Raw genomic sequence first — 16576 nt, forward strand, 5'->3', positions numbered from 1 at the left:
ATATATATACATAGATATATATAGATGTATATGTGTATATATGTGTATACACACATACCTGTGTGTGTATGTGTGTATAACATGAGATCTACCTACTTAACAAATAAAAAAATGAATCTTAATGTATCTCTTTGTGTTGAAGTCAAAGTATAAATATCAAAACTTCCTGGTAAAGATCCAAATTTAAGTTTTCAAGGAATGTGACATAAAATAGTTTTGATTTTAACACATAAGATCCTAAGGTCCACTAATAGCTCAAAACTACCATTGGATCTTTTCAATGTCAATTTAATGTTTGTGTAAGAGATAATGTTTAACTTTTGAAAGCATATTTCAAGTTTTAATCTTTATAAACCTCAAAATTATGTTTAGGTATATTCTTCCATACAGATCTTAATTATAATTTTTAAATGATAGTCTGTATTTGTGTAAATATAAAAACATATTTAAATATGTTAAGACGTAGAGTTATACTACTAAAGAGAAATTTAAGCATTTCCCTCCAGTTGAGTATGCTATAATAATCTTGAAATCTGTGTTACCATGAGAGAGTCTATTAGAATTTAAAGGATTAGGCCGGGTGCAGTGGCTCACGCCTGTAATCCCAGCACTTTGGAACGCTGAGGCGGGCAGATCATGTGAGGTCAGGGGTTTGAGACCAGCCTGGCCAACATGGCAAAACCCCGTCTCTACTAAAAATACAAAATTAGCTAGGCGTGGTGGCACATTCCTGTAAATGCCAGCTATTCGGGAGGCTGAGACATTAGAATCACTTGAACCCGGGAGGCAGAGGCAGCAGTGAGCCTCAATAGTGCCACTGCACTCTAGCCTTAATGACAGAGCGAGACTCTGTCTAAAAGAAAGAATTAAAATATTGTAAGGTTTGCAGTGGAAGAAGTCATTTATTTCTTCCTTGTTTAGTAGTAATAGAGACATGAGTCAGTATCTATAAATGGCACTTAACTAATTTTTTTCTTTTATTTTTATTTCACAGGCTTAACCAATACATGTTAAAAGCAAGTTACATTTTAATTAATTTTCTCTTTTAGGAAATTAACCATTTTCTCTCAGTAAGTGTTTATGATGCACTTCCATTGACAAGACTTGAAGGACTAAAGGATCTTCGAAGACAACTGGAACTACATAAAGATCAGATGATGGACATTATGAGAGCATCTCAGGGTACTAATTTTAATGACATGCGTTATTTCTACTTGTTTCTTTTTGAAAGAATATTTTGTAAAGTCTTGCTCTTGGTTTCACTGTCAGAGACTTAGTTCAGGCTCTCATCATTTAGTTCAGACCCTCATTTCTCATCTAACTGTAAAACTGGTCCTAACTGGTCTCTTCACCCTGAACTCTTCCTATTTTATTCATCCTCTGCCATAATGATTTCTCTAAACCCAAATATGATCATGTTTTTCTACTGCCTAAATTTTTTTTTTTTAAGAGACAGAATTTTTTTATTTTTATTTTTTAAGAGTCTCACTCTGTCACCCATGCTGGAGTGCAGTGGCACCATCGTAACTTACTGTGACGTTGAATTCCTGGGTTCAAGGAATTCTCCTGTCTCAGCCTTCTGAATAACTGGGACTATAGGCACACATCACTACACATAGCTACTTTTTAAAAATTTTTTTTTATTTTTTGTAGGGACAGGGGTCCCACTATGTTGCCTAGGTTGGTCTCGAATTCCTAGCCTCAAGCGATCCTCCTGCCTTAGCTTCACAAAGCATTGGGATTAGAGGCATGAGCCATGGCGTCTAGCCATGCTTAAACATTTTTAACTTCTTCTTTTTTTCTTTTAAGACAGAGTTTCGCTCTTGTTGCCCAGGCTGGAGTGCAGTGGCGCTATCTTGGCTCACTGCAACCTCCACCTCCCAAGCTCAGATTCTCGAGCCTCAGCCTCCCTAGTAGCTGGGATTACAGGCACCTGCCACTATGCCTGGCTAATTTTTTGTACTTTTTTTAGTAGAGACAGGGTTTCACCATGTTGGCCAGGCTGGTCTTGAACTCCTGAGCTCAGGCAATCCGCCCACCTCAGCCTCTCAAAGTGCTGGGATTACAGGCGTGAGCCATTGTGCCCGGCCCATGCTTAAATATTTTAACACCTTCTGACTATGTAAAAGAAAATTTTAATTCCTTAGAGCCAGACATACAAGCTAGTCTTGTCTTCTAGTCCAATTTACCTGAATGAAAGAAATATGTCTCATTTTAATACTTTAGCCATGTGTGTTATGTGTGTGTATATATATGTATGTATGTATTTGTAAGTTTTTCTAGCTTGCTTTTTACTTATGAAACATCTATTATTTATGTTAATTTGATTTGAAATGTGCATTATTACAGTATTTGGGAAACTTTCTATTTCTTTTTTTTTTCTGAGACAGAGTGTCACTCTGTCACTCAGGCTGGAGTGCAGTGACATGATCTCCGCTCACTGCAGCCTCCACCTCCCGGGTTCAGATGATTCTCCTGCCCCAGCCTCCCGAGTAGCAGGGATTACAGTTGTGTGCCACCATGCCCAGCTGATTTTTTGTATCTTTAGTAGAGATAGGGTTTCACATGTTGTCCAGGCTGGTCTCGAACTCCTGACCTCAAGTGATCCGCCCACCTCGGTCTCCCAAAGTTCTGGGATTACAGGCGTGAGCCACCACGCCTGGTCTAATTTTGTATTTCTCTTGTGTTGTTTTTACCCTCAGTACTTTTTAAAATGAATTTTAGTTTTGACTGAGCAGAGTTTCTAGTACTTTTGAGATGTATAAAATGTATGTAAATAGAAACACCATTATTTCTTGTTCTTGTGTTCTTGAGTATTTTATGGGCTAGATCTGCCTTGTGCATTATAGCCACTAGCCATTTGGCTATTTAAGTGAAGTAAAATTAAATGAAATTTGAAGTTCAGTTTTTTCATTGTATTGAACACATACGAAGTTCTCTGTAGTACATTTGGTCAGTAGTGATCATTGGACAGTGTAGATTATAGACATTTCCATCATTGCAGAAAGTTCTGTGGGACAGTGCTGGTCTAAACTGTAAATGTTAGATGTTAAAAAGCCAAGCAAACTCCCAAAGTCCCTTCTAGCTTTAATGTTGAATTATTCTTGTGCTTCTGTTTGTGATTTTGCTAAAGTATTGACTTATCTGCACAATTTGTTTAAGACATTTTATTTTCTCTTGTCAAATATTGCTAATCACTTTCAAAAGAATCTGTGGTATTAAGGAAGTTCAGATTCATTCCCTACGTATTTTTTGAGCTACTCATGACTTAAAACCTTCTTTAAACTTTATAGACATTTTCTAGTCAGATAATTTAATATATATGTTATTGTAAACAAAAGTGTTGTCTTTGTGCTAGTTGAAACTAATTTTTAAAAAACTATTTCTAGATAATCCACAAGATGCGATTATGGTGAAGCTAGTTGTCAATTTGTTGCAGTTATCCAAGATGGCAATAAACCACACTGGTGAAAAAGAAGTTCTAGGTAAACTACAGTCATGTGCTGCATGATAACATTTCAGTCAACCGTGGATCACATATAGGATTATATGTGATTATAATACTGTATTTTTACTGTATGTTTTCTGTTTAGATATACAAATACTTACTGTTGTGCTGTTGTGTTACAACTACCTGTAGTATTCAGTATAGTAACATGCTATACAGCCTAGATGCAATAAGCTATACCATATAGCCTAGGTATGTAGTAGGCTATACCGTCTAGGTTTGTGTAAGTATATTCTGTGATGGTCGCACAGTGACAGAATTGCCCAGTGACGCATTTCTCAGAACATATCTGTGTCATTAAGCAAAGCATGATTGTATTGACTGAATGTGAGTTATGTGGTGGTCATCTTTATTATATGAGTGGTCATCGTTATTATATCTTAAAAATAAGTGAGGGTTTGTCATTTGGGATATTGGGGAAATATGAGATGCTAGCTAAGTTACATGCCTATTTAATTAAAGTGTCCCTAAAAAGCCCCCTTTTGTACTTTTCTTCCTTAAATATTCATATAAAATGAAAAGTTAATAGATTTACATATGTGTATAACTTAATTTGAAAATGCCTTGTAAATATTTCGGAAAGTCAGAAATACCTATTTTTAGAGTTCAGTTGCAAATAAATTGACTGCCAATATATTTTATAAATATAACTGACAGGTACTCAGTGTCTTTTGTTATGTAACAAGAATGAAGACTTGGAGGGCTAGATTAAACTTAAATAATTAAAAACCATTCAAGTCCTTTCCTATAGCCATTTAAGGGGAAACCTAATGTAAGACAAGAAGCCAACATCATGTTTAGTTTATGTGTTTAGATTTAGTGACCACTGGATGGAGAAATCACCTGATTAAAGTCAGCTTGAAGCTCTCATGATGGTTTTGCTTCAAATTAGAAAAATAGGAGGAATAAGTAGTGTTTCACAGATTCTACTATCTTTCTTCAACAGTCTTAACTTCTCAGTAGGAGCCTAATATCTAGAGGTACTTCCTTTTTTTTAGATTTTTAAAATTGAGATATATCCTACATATAGAAAAGTATACAGATCAAAAATACCTAGCTTGAAGAACGTTCGCAGAGTACACTTGTACATGTAGCACCCAGACTAAGAAACAGAATCTTACCAGAACTGTAGAAGTTTTCTTTAACCAACGTATTTACCTCCTTGCCATAGTGGCACTGCTTTTAGAGATAGACCTGATTTATAACTGAAGCCCTAAGTGGCTTTCCTGTGTGGCATAAAATTAATGTGGTTTGTACTCACAGCTTTCCCCCTAAGATCAGGAATGAGACAAGGCTGTCCACTTTCACTACTGCTGTTCAACATTGTACTGGATGGAAGTTCTAGCCAGAGCAGTTAAACAAGAAAAAGAAATTAATAGCATGCCAATTAGAAAGGAAGTAAAACTATCTGTATTTACAGATGATATGGTAGAGAAAATCCCAGAGAATCCACAAGAAAGCTACTGTAGAACTAATAAATGAATTTAGCAAAGTTGCAGGGTACAAGATCAACACATAATTAGTGGTGTTTGTATATACTAGCAGTGGACAATCCAGAAAGAATTAGAAAAGCAATTCCATTTATGATAGCATCTAAAAGAAATAAATACCCAGGAATAAATTTAATCAAAGAGGTGAAAGACTTATATACATTCTGTTTGTTAGAAGTGAATCACTAAGTACAGCCCACACTCAACGGGAGGGAAATTAGGTTCTACCCTTTGAAAGAAGGACTCTCAAAAAATTTGTGAACTTATTTTAGTAAATACCATCATGATGGCAAGAGCACGAAGAGCCCTCTGGGTTGCTGAAAATGTCCTTTCTTCATCTGGTTAGGGAGAACACAGGCAGAAAAAATGTGTATTTGTATGTATGAATTGAACTGTGTGTTTAAGATTATGGAATTTGTGTGATATCGCAACAAAAATTTTAACAGTTTTAAGGTTGATTCTCTCTTTTTTTTTTTCACCCAGGCTAGAGTGCAGGGATTACAGGCCTGCGCCACCACGCCTGGCTAATTTTGTATTTTTAGTAAAGATGGGGCTTTACCATGTTGGCCAGGCTAGTCTCGAACTCCTGACCTTAGGTGATCCACCCGCCTCTGTCCCCCAAAGTGCTAGGATTAACAGGTGTGAGCCACCGCGCTCAGCCTTAAGGCTAATTCTTGAAGTACAGCAAAACAGCACTGTAGTTTTGAAATTAGAAAATTTCATTTTTATGTATGATCTCTTACCTATGACTCTACTGAAATAGAATTTCTATATGTAGAGGCTGTTGGAAGCTGCTTGGGAGAAGTGGGTCCTATAGATTTCTCTACCATAGCTATACAACATAGTAAAGATGCATCTTATACCAAGGCCCTTAAGTTATTTGAAGGTAAAGAACTTCAGTGGACCTTCATAATGCTGACCTACCTGAATAACACACTGGTAGAAGATTGGTGAGTATTTATTGATACCTTATATGTAATCCCACTTAATATGACATTCATGGAGAATGATACTTCACACAAATTGATACTCTCAGTAACTAAAGCTTTGTCCTTTTTTTAATCTCAGTGTCTTTATGAAAATTCTTGTATTTTTATTAATTCACATAATTATTGACCCTACTATGTGCCAGACACTTGATATAATGGTGAACGTTCCAGACAAGGTCCCTGTTAAAATTTTAGTGGGACTAGACAAATAAACAATAAATAAGAAAAATGCCAGATGGTTCTACACAGAAAATTAAGATAGGGGAGTATAAAGGGAGATGTTTTAGGCTCTTGTCAATATCAGAGGTGCCACTCTTCTCTAAGTGAGGCCTTATTTTGATCCTTTTAAAATAAGCCATAAAGCAGAGAGGTTGTTTTATAACCCTAGAAGTCTTAAGCTAATCAGACAGGGTTTTCTATTGCTTATTTATTCTCTATGCAAAACAGAATTGCACCACATATCAAAATTTCAACTGGTTGGTTGAGATTACTTTTGTGTGCATACTCTTTCTCTCATTTGTTGATGGATTGATTGGTGCCTATGATGGATTCCATCACCACCATATTTGGTGGTAGGCTCAAAGGGTTTTCCTCACAACCAGGCACCTTTCTAAGATAAATACGTGTTTTGATTTTTTTTCTGTACTTCCCTTTCTCCTTCTCTTGAGGAATAAATGATTGGCAATAATGTCTAACTGCCCTGTTTCTGTTATTGATTTAATGTACCTATATATTTCTTTCTTTTGTTAAGTTTTTGTTTCATTAAACAAATTTCATGGTTTCTTTCCGAACATTTTATTATAAAAAGCTTTAAACATATAGCAAAATGGGAGTTATTTTATACTAAACACCCATATGCTTATCACATAGTTTCTATATTTTACTGCTATCCTTGCTTAATCACTTCTAGCCATCAATCTATGCTTGTATTAACATGTATTAATTCATCTCTCTCTTTTTTTCTTTTTTATTTTTTTGAGACAGGGTCTTGCTCTATCACCCAGACTGGAGTTCAGTGGCATGATCATACATCACAGATCATGCTTACTGTAACCCCAAATTCTTGGGCTCAAGCAATCCTCCTGCCTCAACCTCCTAATGTGCAAGGTTTATGTGGTTGAGCCACACCACACCCAGCCAGTTCGTCTCATTTTTTAAATGTATTTAAAGGAATATCAAGCACAGTTTTTGAAGAGAGTGCCACAGAAAATTTGCAAGCATTAGATGTTTCATTCGTTTCACAGTAATTCAAAATTGGCTTTTCTGAAACAGATGCACAGAAATATTAGTGTGACTTAAACTTAAGAATACTAGGAAGCAGGTAGAAGTTTTTTGTATTTTTCTTTAACAGGGAAAAACTTTAGATATTCAAGGGACTTTAGCATATGAAGATGTGGACCAAAGGATTCCCAGAATTTTTATTGCTTACATTTATTAGAACATATTTTCAAGTATTTCTTTTTGTGAGTCTTTTTAATTTATAGTAGTCACAATTAAACTGTATTGAATGAAGGGAATTGCTGTTACAATGATTAGTAATTCAAGTTTACTGAATGACTAGTGAAAGTCCTTTGATAATTTTGTTTGATATTGGAGAATTTTGTGAATGTAAAGTTTCCTAATACAAATTTTATATTTTAGTTTTGAAATTTTTTCAGTGGAGGTTAACATTCATCAAGATTAATAACTGGTGTACTTGATAGACATTTGAATTGTTTGTTTTTTCAGTGTCAAAGTTCGATCAGCAGCTGTTACTTGTTTGAAAAACATTTTAGCCACAAAGACTGGACATAGTTTCTGGGAGATTTATAAGATGACAACAGATCCAATGCTGGCCTATCTACAGCCTTTTAGAACATCGAGAAAAAAGGTCTTTTAAGTAATAAATGTTTATCGAATACCCACCATATCTAAAACAGTTCTGTTTGCTGTGGGTTGTGACTGTTAACTTGCTTGAAATAGTATTGTACTAACAATTAACCTTTCCTATAAGTAATTTAAACCATATTTCATAAATCCAGGGAATTCGCTATTTTTAATTTATCATGGCAGTGTGGAAAAGCTGAGATAGGTAACCTGAGGAAATAGTAGTTGATTTCGGGGGAGGGGAAATTCTTAAAGACAGACCTTATTTTTTTAGAAATAGAAAACCCTACTTTGCTCCCATGAAAGCTGTTAGCTCTGGGTATGATTTATAGTTATTGTGATCCACAAGTGTTTATTTCCATGGCAAGTTAATGTATCACAATCCCCTGGTGAAATACAGGATGACCCATAGATTTCTCCCATTTTCCATGTTGGTATCATAATAGGGTTCCACTGTAAGTACTCTGTGAGGCATGTTTAAGAACACTTGTTCCTTCCTTAGTCTAAGCATTCCTCTTTACTATCTTCTTTTCATAAAGTGACTGAGAAATACACAGTTTAGTTTTCACCAATTTAATTTCAGGGCAGAAACCCAACATTGAAGCAGTATTTTCAATGCATCACAAATTTAATTTTGGTCTTAGTAAAATTACTAGTAATATAAACTGTTAATGAAACTAATAATATAACCTGGAAGGCATTATAATTTTAACATTTTAAAATCTCATTTCATTTTGAAATCAAGTCTATGTGGTAGGTATGGTCTGGTTTTGTTCAAGAGACAGATGAGTCAGAGTTTGTGGTTTGTGTAATATGCTACTAATGAGTGACACAGCTGAGAGTAGGACCCAGTTTTTCTGCTACCTAAAGCAGCAGTTTTTACCATACCACTCTCTCGTATAAACATAAATGTTTTACTTTTAAAAGGTAAACATTGCCTCCAGATTTAGTTTTACCTGTATTTAGCTTTACTCAGAAACAGATTTGTTGTACTCATTTTAGGTAGGAAGGGTACAATGATTGCCAGTTCTCTTATTTACATTTTCTTATCCCTTTCTTTCTAGTTTTTAGAAGTACCCAGATTTGACAAAGAAAACCCTTTTGAAGGCCTGGATGATATAAATCTGTGGATTCCTCTAAGTGAAAATCATGACATTTGGATAAAGACACTGACTTGTGCTTTTTTAGACAGTGGAGGCACAAAATGTGAAATTCTTCAATTATTAAAGCCAATGTGTGAAGTAAGAAGATTAATTAGCCTGATTTAATTCCTTGTTTATGACCTGTTTATCTAAAGAGTTCTGTGATACTGCACATCATCTTCACATAATATCACCCCCACTCAAACTGTTGTACATTTATTAAAGTGAGCATCCGTATTTAGTCATAACTTTACGCATTAGGTTTCAGCTTCGGGATGGCAACATGCTAGAGGAGTTCTAAGGGGATGCCTTGAATAATTTGTTACTGCTGATTATAAATTATTTGCATTAACCAAAAGCCTATTCTAACTTTGTTTACATCTTCTGATGAGGGCACATTTATTTTCCCTGATATGCTTTCTTGAATAAGAAAAAGGAGTGGGGCAGCAATCAGCGTAGCTTTTTTATTTTTGAGGATATAGTATTTATCTCAATAAAGAGTGAAGGTGCATACCAAATGAAACAGAAAGTTCATATTCTTCCATCAAATGTGTAATCTAAAACAGCAAAACCTGATGCTCTAAGATTTCCAGAGTTAATTTATAGCACTGTCAAATGTGATTCAACAGAAATGTGAAAATACAACATCTGACCAGGTTAAACATCTGCCAATTACAGATAACTGATAGGGAAGTGTTTTCATAATGTACTCACACTGAAAGCAATGTAAAAAGCAGTTCTTATTTTTGACGGAAAAAGTAATGACAATGAATAAAACATCACCTTCTCTGCAATACTACACCGCACTCATACCAGTTCAGCAGAGTGGTACCCCGAACACACATACAGCTTATTTCTCATTAGTGAACAAAGCTAAGATTTTTATAAAGTTTTAACTTTGAGCCAGAAGATAAAATGTTCCAAATATACGTATGTACACACCCCATTTCTGGTACTTTAAATTCTCTAGCTCTAAAAGTGGTGTTTTGCCTTGTCTTTGGTTTGAAAAAGAAAAAGGGTGCAATTAGTAATCTATAACTTGTCTTATATGTGTGAAGTCTGATGAATATGATGGATATGGAGTGTAATGATTCATTCATATGTTAAACATGGAGTGCGATGAATAGCAAAAGTAAAGCTGAATACTGTCTTAATGTGCCAGATGTATTAGAGCACTTTTCTGCTCTTTGGAATATACCACAAATAATTACCCAAATTTTATACCCAGAAGTTGGGCTTATTAAAACATAAACATTTTTAACATGACTGTTGTAGTTCTTCACTGAGGACAGAAAATGCATAAAAATCAGATTTTCAACTTTTGTCTTAAACTTTTGATACCTTTTTCTCTCTTCTATCAAATCAGAAAACTCCTTCTGTTACTAACACTTTTCAACTCTGAAATTGTATTTAAAGTGGTGATATAATTTCATTTGTAAGCAATAGTCTATTTCATTATGCTAATGGCCTAGACTGAAAATAAACAGTTACAACATCACTAACATATACATTTGATATTGATATACTGGCCTAGTGTGGTTTTTTAAAACACCACCTAATACATGTTTTTTGTTTGTTTTTTTTTAGCAGTATGTTGAGTTTATGGCAGATTAATCTATCATCTTTTAGAAATTTAATATGTCAACAGGGCATGAAAATTTTAAGTAAAATGTATTAGTTTTACTCATTTTTACTCAAACTATTGGGTGGATTTGTTGGTATATTCTAGGTGAAAACTGACTTTTGTCAGACTGTACTTCCATACTTGATTCATGATATTTTGCTCCAAGATACAAATGAATCATGGAGAAATCTGCTTTCTACACATGTTCAGGGATTTTTCACCAGCTGTCTTCGACACTTCTCACAAACGAGCCGATCCACAACCCCTGCAAACTTGGATTCAGGTATTTTATTAAATTTTTAAAATTAATACTGTAAACGTCTCAGTTCTAGAGAAAGATAGATTTAAGGTGGAATCCCGCTAAAAGCACTTTACAGGATTAAATCTGTAACCTCTAAATTTGTTTCTTTATCTGTGGAATGGAGGTAAAAGTTACAATAGTTGCAACAAGTTTTCAATGAAATAATGTGTGTAAAGTGCGTAGGATAGTACTTGATGTATGGTATTCCCTCACTACATTTTGGCTATTGATAATGGGTCAACTAATTGAGCTTTCAATATATGTCAGGCACTGTGCTTGTACCGGCAATATTAATGTGAAAAAGAAACACCCACATTCTAGCAATGGAAAAAACAAACACAATCAGATATTTTAGGTACTGTGGTGCAGATATGATAGAATTTTCATGTTTTCAGAGCTCTGACCAACTCAGTTTAAAAAGCAGCCTTTGGTTGGGCACAGTGGCTCACGCCTGTAATCCCAGCACTTTGGGAGGCCAAAGTTGGTGGATCACTTGAGGTCAGGAGTTCAAGACCAACCTGGCCAACATAGTGAAACCCCGTCCCTGCTAAAAATACAAAAATTAGCCGGGCATGGTGGCAGGCACCTGTAATTGCAGCTACTTGGGAGACTGACGCAGGAGAATCACTTGAACCCAGGAGGTAGAGGGTTGCAGTGAGCCAAGATGACACCACTGCATTGCAGACTGAACAACACAGTGAGACTCTGTCTAAAAAAAAAAGAAGAAAAAAAACCTTTGTATAACTATAATTAACATTTGGTATATATCCTTCTAATTTTTTTAAAACAAAAATTGAATTGCACTTTATTTACTCTTATAACCTTCTTTCCTTCTGTGACATATAACGAGTGTTTCTCATGCCAAGAGCATAATAGCAAAAGAAATTCCACCAGGGTTGGGTATGTATATTACATATATGCATACTTGAGGGCTCATTATGGGTCAGTTTTTAAAACCTAAATTTTATAAAAGGATACAAAATTCACAGATTATTAACTCTCTTTATTATATATTAGTAATGTGTTTTATATGCAAACATAAAGCTAGGTACGAATTCACTTGTTGTACTTAAAGACCAATCAATTCTAATGTAAATGTTGATTTAATGTGATATTTTGCCACAACTAGTCTGCTCCTCCCAATCATTCCATTCACTTCAGCAAAGGTTGTGATTACTCAGTTCTTCCAGTTGTTTCTTCTAGTTTTACTGCTACAACCTTCATTTGACATGACTCTAATGTCATTTAGACTTCAGTTTGCTATGCTTTATATTTTATGTATTTTCTTTTCTGTTGGCTAACAGCAATTACAAATCTACTATTTGGAAAAATATAAATTATAAACATAGACATAGATGCCCATCCTATGATCCTACTAGATTATAAGCTGTTCTCTAAATGATCTAAAGTGTGCTTATATGAATGTTCTTTAGGCCACTGAAATGAAAATCCTAAAATAAACATTTTCATAGAGGCTTTGTAAACTATCTAAAATGTATTGCTTATCTTTAATTGGGAATATACAGGTATAATAAGTGATTTAAGTGTTTAAAACTTTAATATGTAATTTACAGTACTATTAAAAACAATTTTTATTACATAGTTTAAGGTAATCATTGTTTATGATAATCTGGTAATTTGTTATCATGAACATGGCCAAGACTTTTTTCATGTTTATCAGTTATGTATTTATGCCACAACCATTGGAAGGTAAAGTAATTGTTTTATTATATCTGTGTACAGTGCCAATATTTTTATTACCTTAAGTGAAAATTTAAACTTCACATATAAAATTCTGTTATTGAAAAGGAAAGTAAATGCATATTTTTATAAAATTTAAATGGTGTATCTTTTCTGATGGCTATAAGCCTCATTGCATTGCCTTCACTAAACGTCCCATGTGCATCTCAAACTCAACTGTCCAAAAGCAAATGTGTCATCTTCTTCATCTCTTCCCCCAACCTACTTTTTTAAATGTGTATCTCTTTGACAAATGGCACTCAGTTGCTTACTCTAGAAACCTCTCACGTATTTCATCTAATTACCAAATCTTGCCAATTCCATATTGTGAATAACTTAGTCCATTTGTTTCTCTCTGCCCTTAGCATCCTTACTGCTTTCTAGCTCTATGACTTAGCACAGTTGAAATTCTTTCATTAAAATTTCCAAGTTATTTCTTGCTTCCAGCCATCTCAGATATTGTTATTATTGCCTGTAGCACTATCCTTTCCTGCTCTTGTGACTATTACCCTTCTTTCAGGTATCACTTTTTCTTTTTTCTTTTTTTTTTTTTCTTGAGACAAGAGTCTCACTATGTAACCCAGGCTGAAGTGCAGTGGTGTGATCTCGGCTCACTGCAACCTCTGCCCCTCAGGTTCAAGCAATTCTTGTGCCTCAGCCTCCTGAGTAGCTGGGATTACAGATGTGTGCCAGCACGCCCTGCTAATTTTTGTATATTTAATAGAGATAGGGTTTCACCATGTTAGCCAGGCTGGTCTCAAACTCTTGGCCTCAAGTGATCCGCCTGCCTTGACCTCCCAAGGTGCTGGGATTACAGGCGTGAGCCATCGCACTTGGCCAGTATCACTTTTTCTATGAAACTTTTCTTGTCTAGGTGAGGTTCCCTCTGCTAAGGTTCTATAGCATTTTAAACTTTCCTATTATAACACTTAATCATATTGTGTTGTAATCTCCCAGGCTAGTCAGTGAGTTCTGTGTGGTCTGACATGGTCTGTCTTGTTCATGGTTATATACTGAGGACCTAGCACATAAAAAATCTTATTGAATCAATCAGTTAATTAGTCCTCCTCAGAAATAAAATATAAATTACAATGTAAGTTCTCACTTTTATTAAGATAACAGTTTCTTTTAAAAGCAAAAGAAATGCTATTAAATTCCCTCAGAACCAATTTTGTGTTAGGTACTGCCCACTAGAACCTTATAGCACAGTGGGAGACAGACACATAAACAAGAAAGAAGAAAGTGTGTAAGCAAGAATGCCTGGGACTGAAGGGAGATATTTTTGTTTGTCAGAGTCAGAGCACTTTTTCCGATGCTGTTTGGATAAAAAATCACAAAGAACAATGCTTGCTGTTGTGGACTACATGAGAAGACAAAAGAGGTAATGTAATGAGTGTTGCTTCTTATGTTTAGGATCTAGAGTGTAACTTGTTAACTATTGGCTGAATTTTAACATGATTATTTTAGGTGAAGCTGTTGCAAAGTGCTATATTTAATTTGTGTGATATTCATATCTCCTTGCAGTAATCCGTATTCAGGATAGCACTTCAGTTAAATCAGTGTCAAGAACTCTCAATTCTAGTACCAGCTGTACCAGTAACAGTGTTACCTTTGTTAAATTATGCAGCCTTCTTGGCTCCAATTTATTTCATCTATGTTCGGGATAGGAGCAAGTGTTTTTCCAAGTTACATTTAGCTGTATTACCACTCTTTTTACTTTTCTCTTTGCTTTAGTTCTAAGAAGTAAATAGAGTTGTGTAAATGTCTTCCTTATGTATCTTTATTTTAAGATGTAAGTTTCTTTACTGTGTGCAGTGGTCTCAAAATCTGTGGCAGTACTGTGCTGTGACAATGTTTATTTTCTTGTTTCTGGTAAATTGTTTTGTAGTATAGTATCTTTGTTCCTGTTATTTCTCATGAGATTTTTAACAATGCATACAGGAATTGCTAGAATGGATGGTCTGACTGATCAGTACTGCTTGAGAGTTGACCAGAACTCTGAAGAAATAGTGTAGTAGGCCTATAATTTGAATAGGTAGGAATCGATATCTCATAAGTGTGTATGGTGGTGGTGGCAGTGGTTGGTAAAGAATGAGAGGGACAGGTGATTAATTTAAAAAATTAATTAAAAAATTAATTTCTATGTATTCTTAAACCATTCTTCTTCTCTAGTAGAAAAAGAAGTTTTATGCTTTTCAGTGTCTTTGCTTCTGGTTATTTTACCTTATAGTTTTATACCAGATTATCTTCTGAGAAGGCCAATCAGAAGCTTTAACGTAGTTGAAAGCATTTGTTTTCTTGGTGTTGGGAGGCAGTTTTACCTTTGAGTCATTCATTTCAGATTTACCATTGGAGTAGAATGGTGTTGACATTAGCAGGATTTGGAGAAGATAAAAATTCTTCATATTCCATTTTAATTCTGAATAAGATCCTAAAGAAGATTCCTTGAGAAAGTATGAATGGGATATAGAAAAGGGGGTAAAGACATGCATTCAAGTCCAAGCTTGTGCTGTGTAAAAATTACTTGTTATCCTGTACAGTATGTTGGGCAAAAACAAAGAACAACAATAAAACAACAAAAAATTGCTTGGTGTCTTTGAACCTAGTCTTATCATCTTTCAAAATCAGAATAATGTCTGCAGTGTCTTCCTTTCCATGGGAAAATTATTTCACTTCTCTGAACTTCAAGTTCCTCAGAAAATTAACTTTAGTTGAGTGCTTGCTATGTAGTAGGGTGTGCCTTATTCATCAGCTTTGCAGGCATTATTTAATTGTTGCACCCATTCTCCAAGGTCCATGTTGTTCCAGCATTTACAAGTAAGGAAACTAGGAAACTGAGGTTTAAGAAGTTAAGTTGCTAAGATCACATAGCTGGCAGTAGGTGATATAGCTAGATTTGAACCTACCTGTATTGTACTTCAACACCAGTGCTCTTAACCACTACCATGTCCCATCTCTATAACGCTAGTTTTGAAAAAGATACTGTCTATGGTCCCTTTCAATCTTGACCTACCTGTTAACACAGTGGAAGGTTTTTATTAAGTAACTCAACCTAGGCAATACATTAAGGAGAAAGTAAGTCACAATAGGAAAGACATGTATTTGTGTCTTAGATGAAACAATATTTTTATTAAATTGACTATTTTAAAGTGTGTGTTGGGGGGTGCTTGTGTGCATTTGTATTAGCTATTCTGTGTATCCTATTCTTAGCCTGTGGTACATGGATTTCTTGGTAGAGAGCAGATATGAACCCCAGTTTTGTATCAAGTGATAGTCTATAGGTTTTATCAGATTGTCTGATCGGTTTGAGGGAAAAAAGAAAAACCAAAAAGATTATTAAATAGGACTCTTGAGCCATGTTATAATGTTTATAGGTATATATTGGGGAAATGTGGTTTTTGGGAATTTGTAATTTTCTATTAAGCAGTTACTACCATTGTATTCAATATCAACATGCTTTTCTTTTGATATTGAAGTTTAAAAAAATGAGTGATATTATATCTAATTTTTCTTTAGACCTTCTTCAGGAACAATTTTTGATGATGCTTTCTGGCTGGATTTAAATTATCTAGAAGTTGCCAAGGTAGCTCAGTCTTGTGCTGCTCACTTTACAGCTTTACTCTATGCAGAAATCTATGCAGATAAAAAAAGCATGGATGATCAAGAGAAAAGGTAATGGAATTTAGAATTTTTGGTTTTTAAAATTAATGTTGGCATTGTCCCATTAAGGATATACAGTAAAGATTTACTTTGCCTCCTGTTCCCCGTTTAAAAGACATTATTTAGATAGAAATTTTGTTTTAAAGTGAAATTATAATAAATTTTTAAAAAGGAATATGTAATTCCTGCTCTGAAACAATAGGAATGTTTATACTTAGGTATTATAAAAATTTAACAGATAGCAAATTCCTGTAGG

At 34.7% G+C, this 16576-nt stretch overlaps 1 protein-coding gene across 1 annotated transcript in view; it reads left to right on the forward strand.

Moving 5' to 3' along the window:
• ATM (ATM serine/threonine kinase) overlaps positions 1 to 16576 on the forward strand; it is a 131810-nt gene that overhangs the window by 65975 nt on the left and 49259 nt on the right. Inside the window, exons 32-39 of the mRNA XM_008020751.3 lie at positions 1050 to 1182; positions 3390 to 3485; positions 5777 to 5948; positions 7716 to 7857; positions 8918 to 9094; positions 10725 to 10902; positions 13954 to 14041; positions 16177 to 16332. Of these exons, the coding sequence (XP_008018942.3) occupies positions 1050 to 1182; positions 3390 to 3485; positions 5777 to 5948; positions 7716 to 7857; positions 8918 to 9094; positions 10725 to 10902; positions 13954 to 14041; positions 16177 to 16332 (1142 nt within the window). The remainder of the gene's footprint in view (positions 1 to 1049; positions 1183 to 3389; positions 3486 to 5776; positions 5949 to 7715; positions 7858 to 8917; positions 9095 to 10724; positions 10903 to 13953; positions 14042 to 16176; positions 16333 to 16576) is intronic.

The sequence above is a fragment of the Chlorocebus sabaeus genome, chromosome 1 (genome assembly GCF_047675955.1).
Source record: "Chlorocebus sabaeus isolate Y175 chromosome 1, mChlSab1.0.hap1, whole genome shotgun sequence".
NCBI classification, from domain to species: Eukaryota; Metazoa; Chordata; class Mammalia; order Primates; family Cercopithecidae; genus Chlorocebus; species Chlorocebus sabaeus.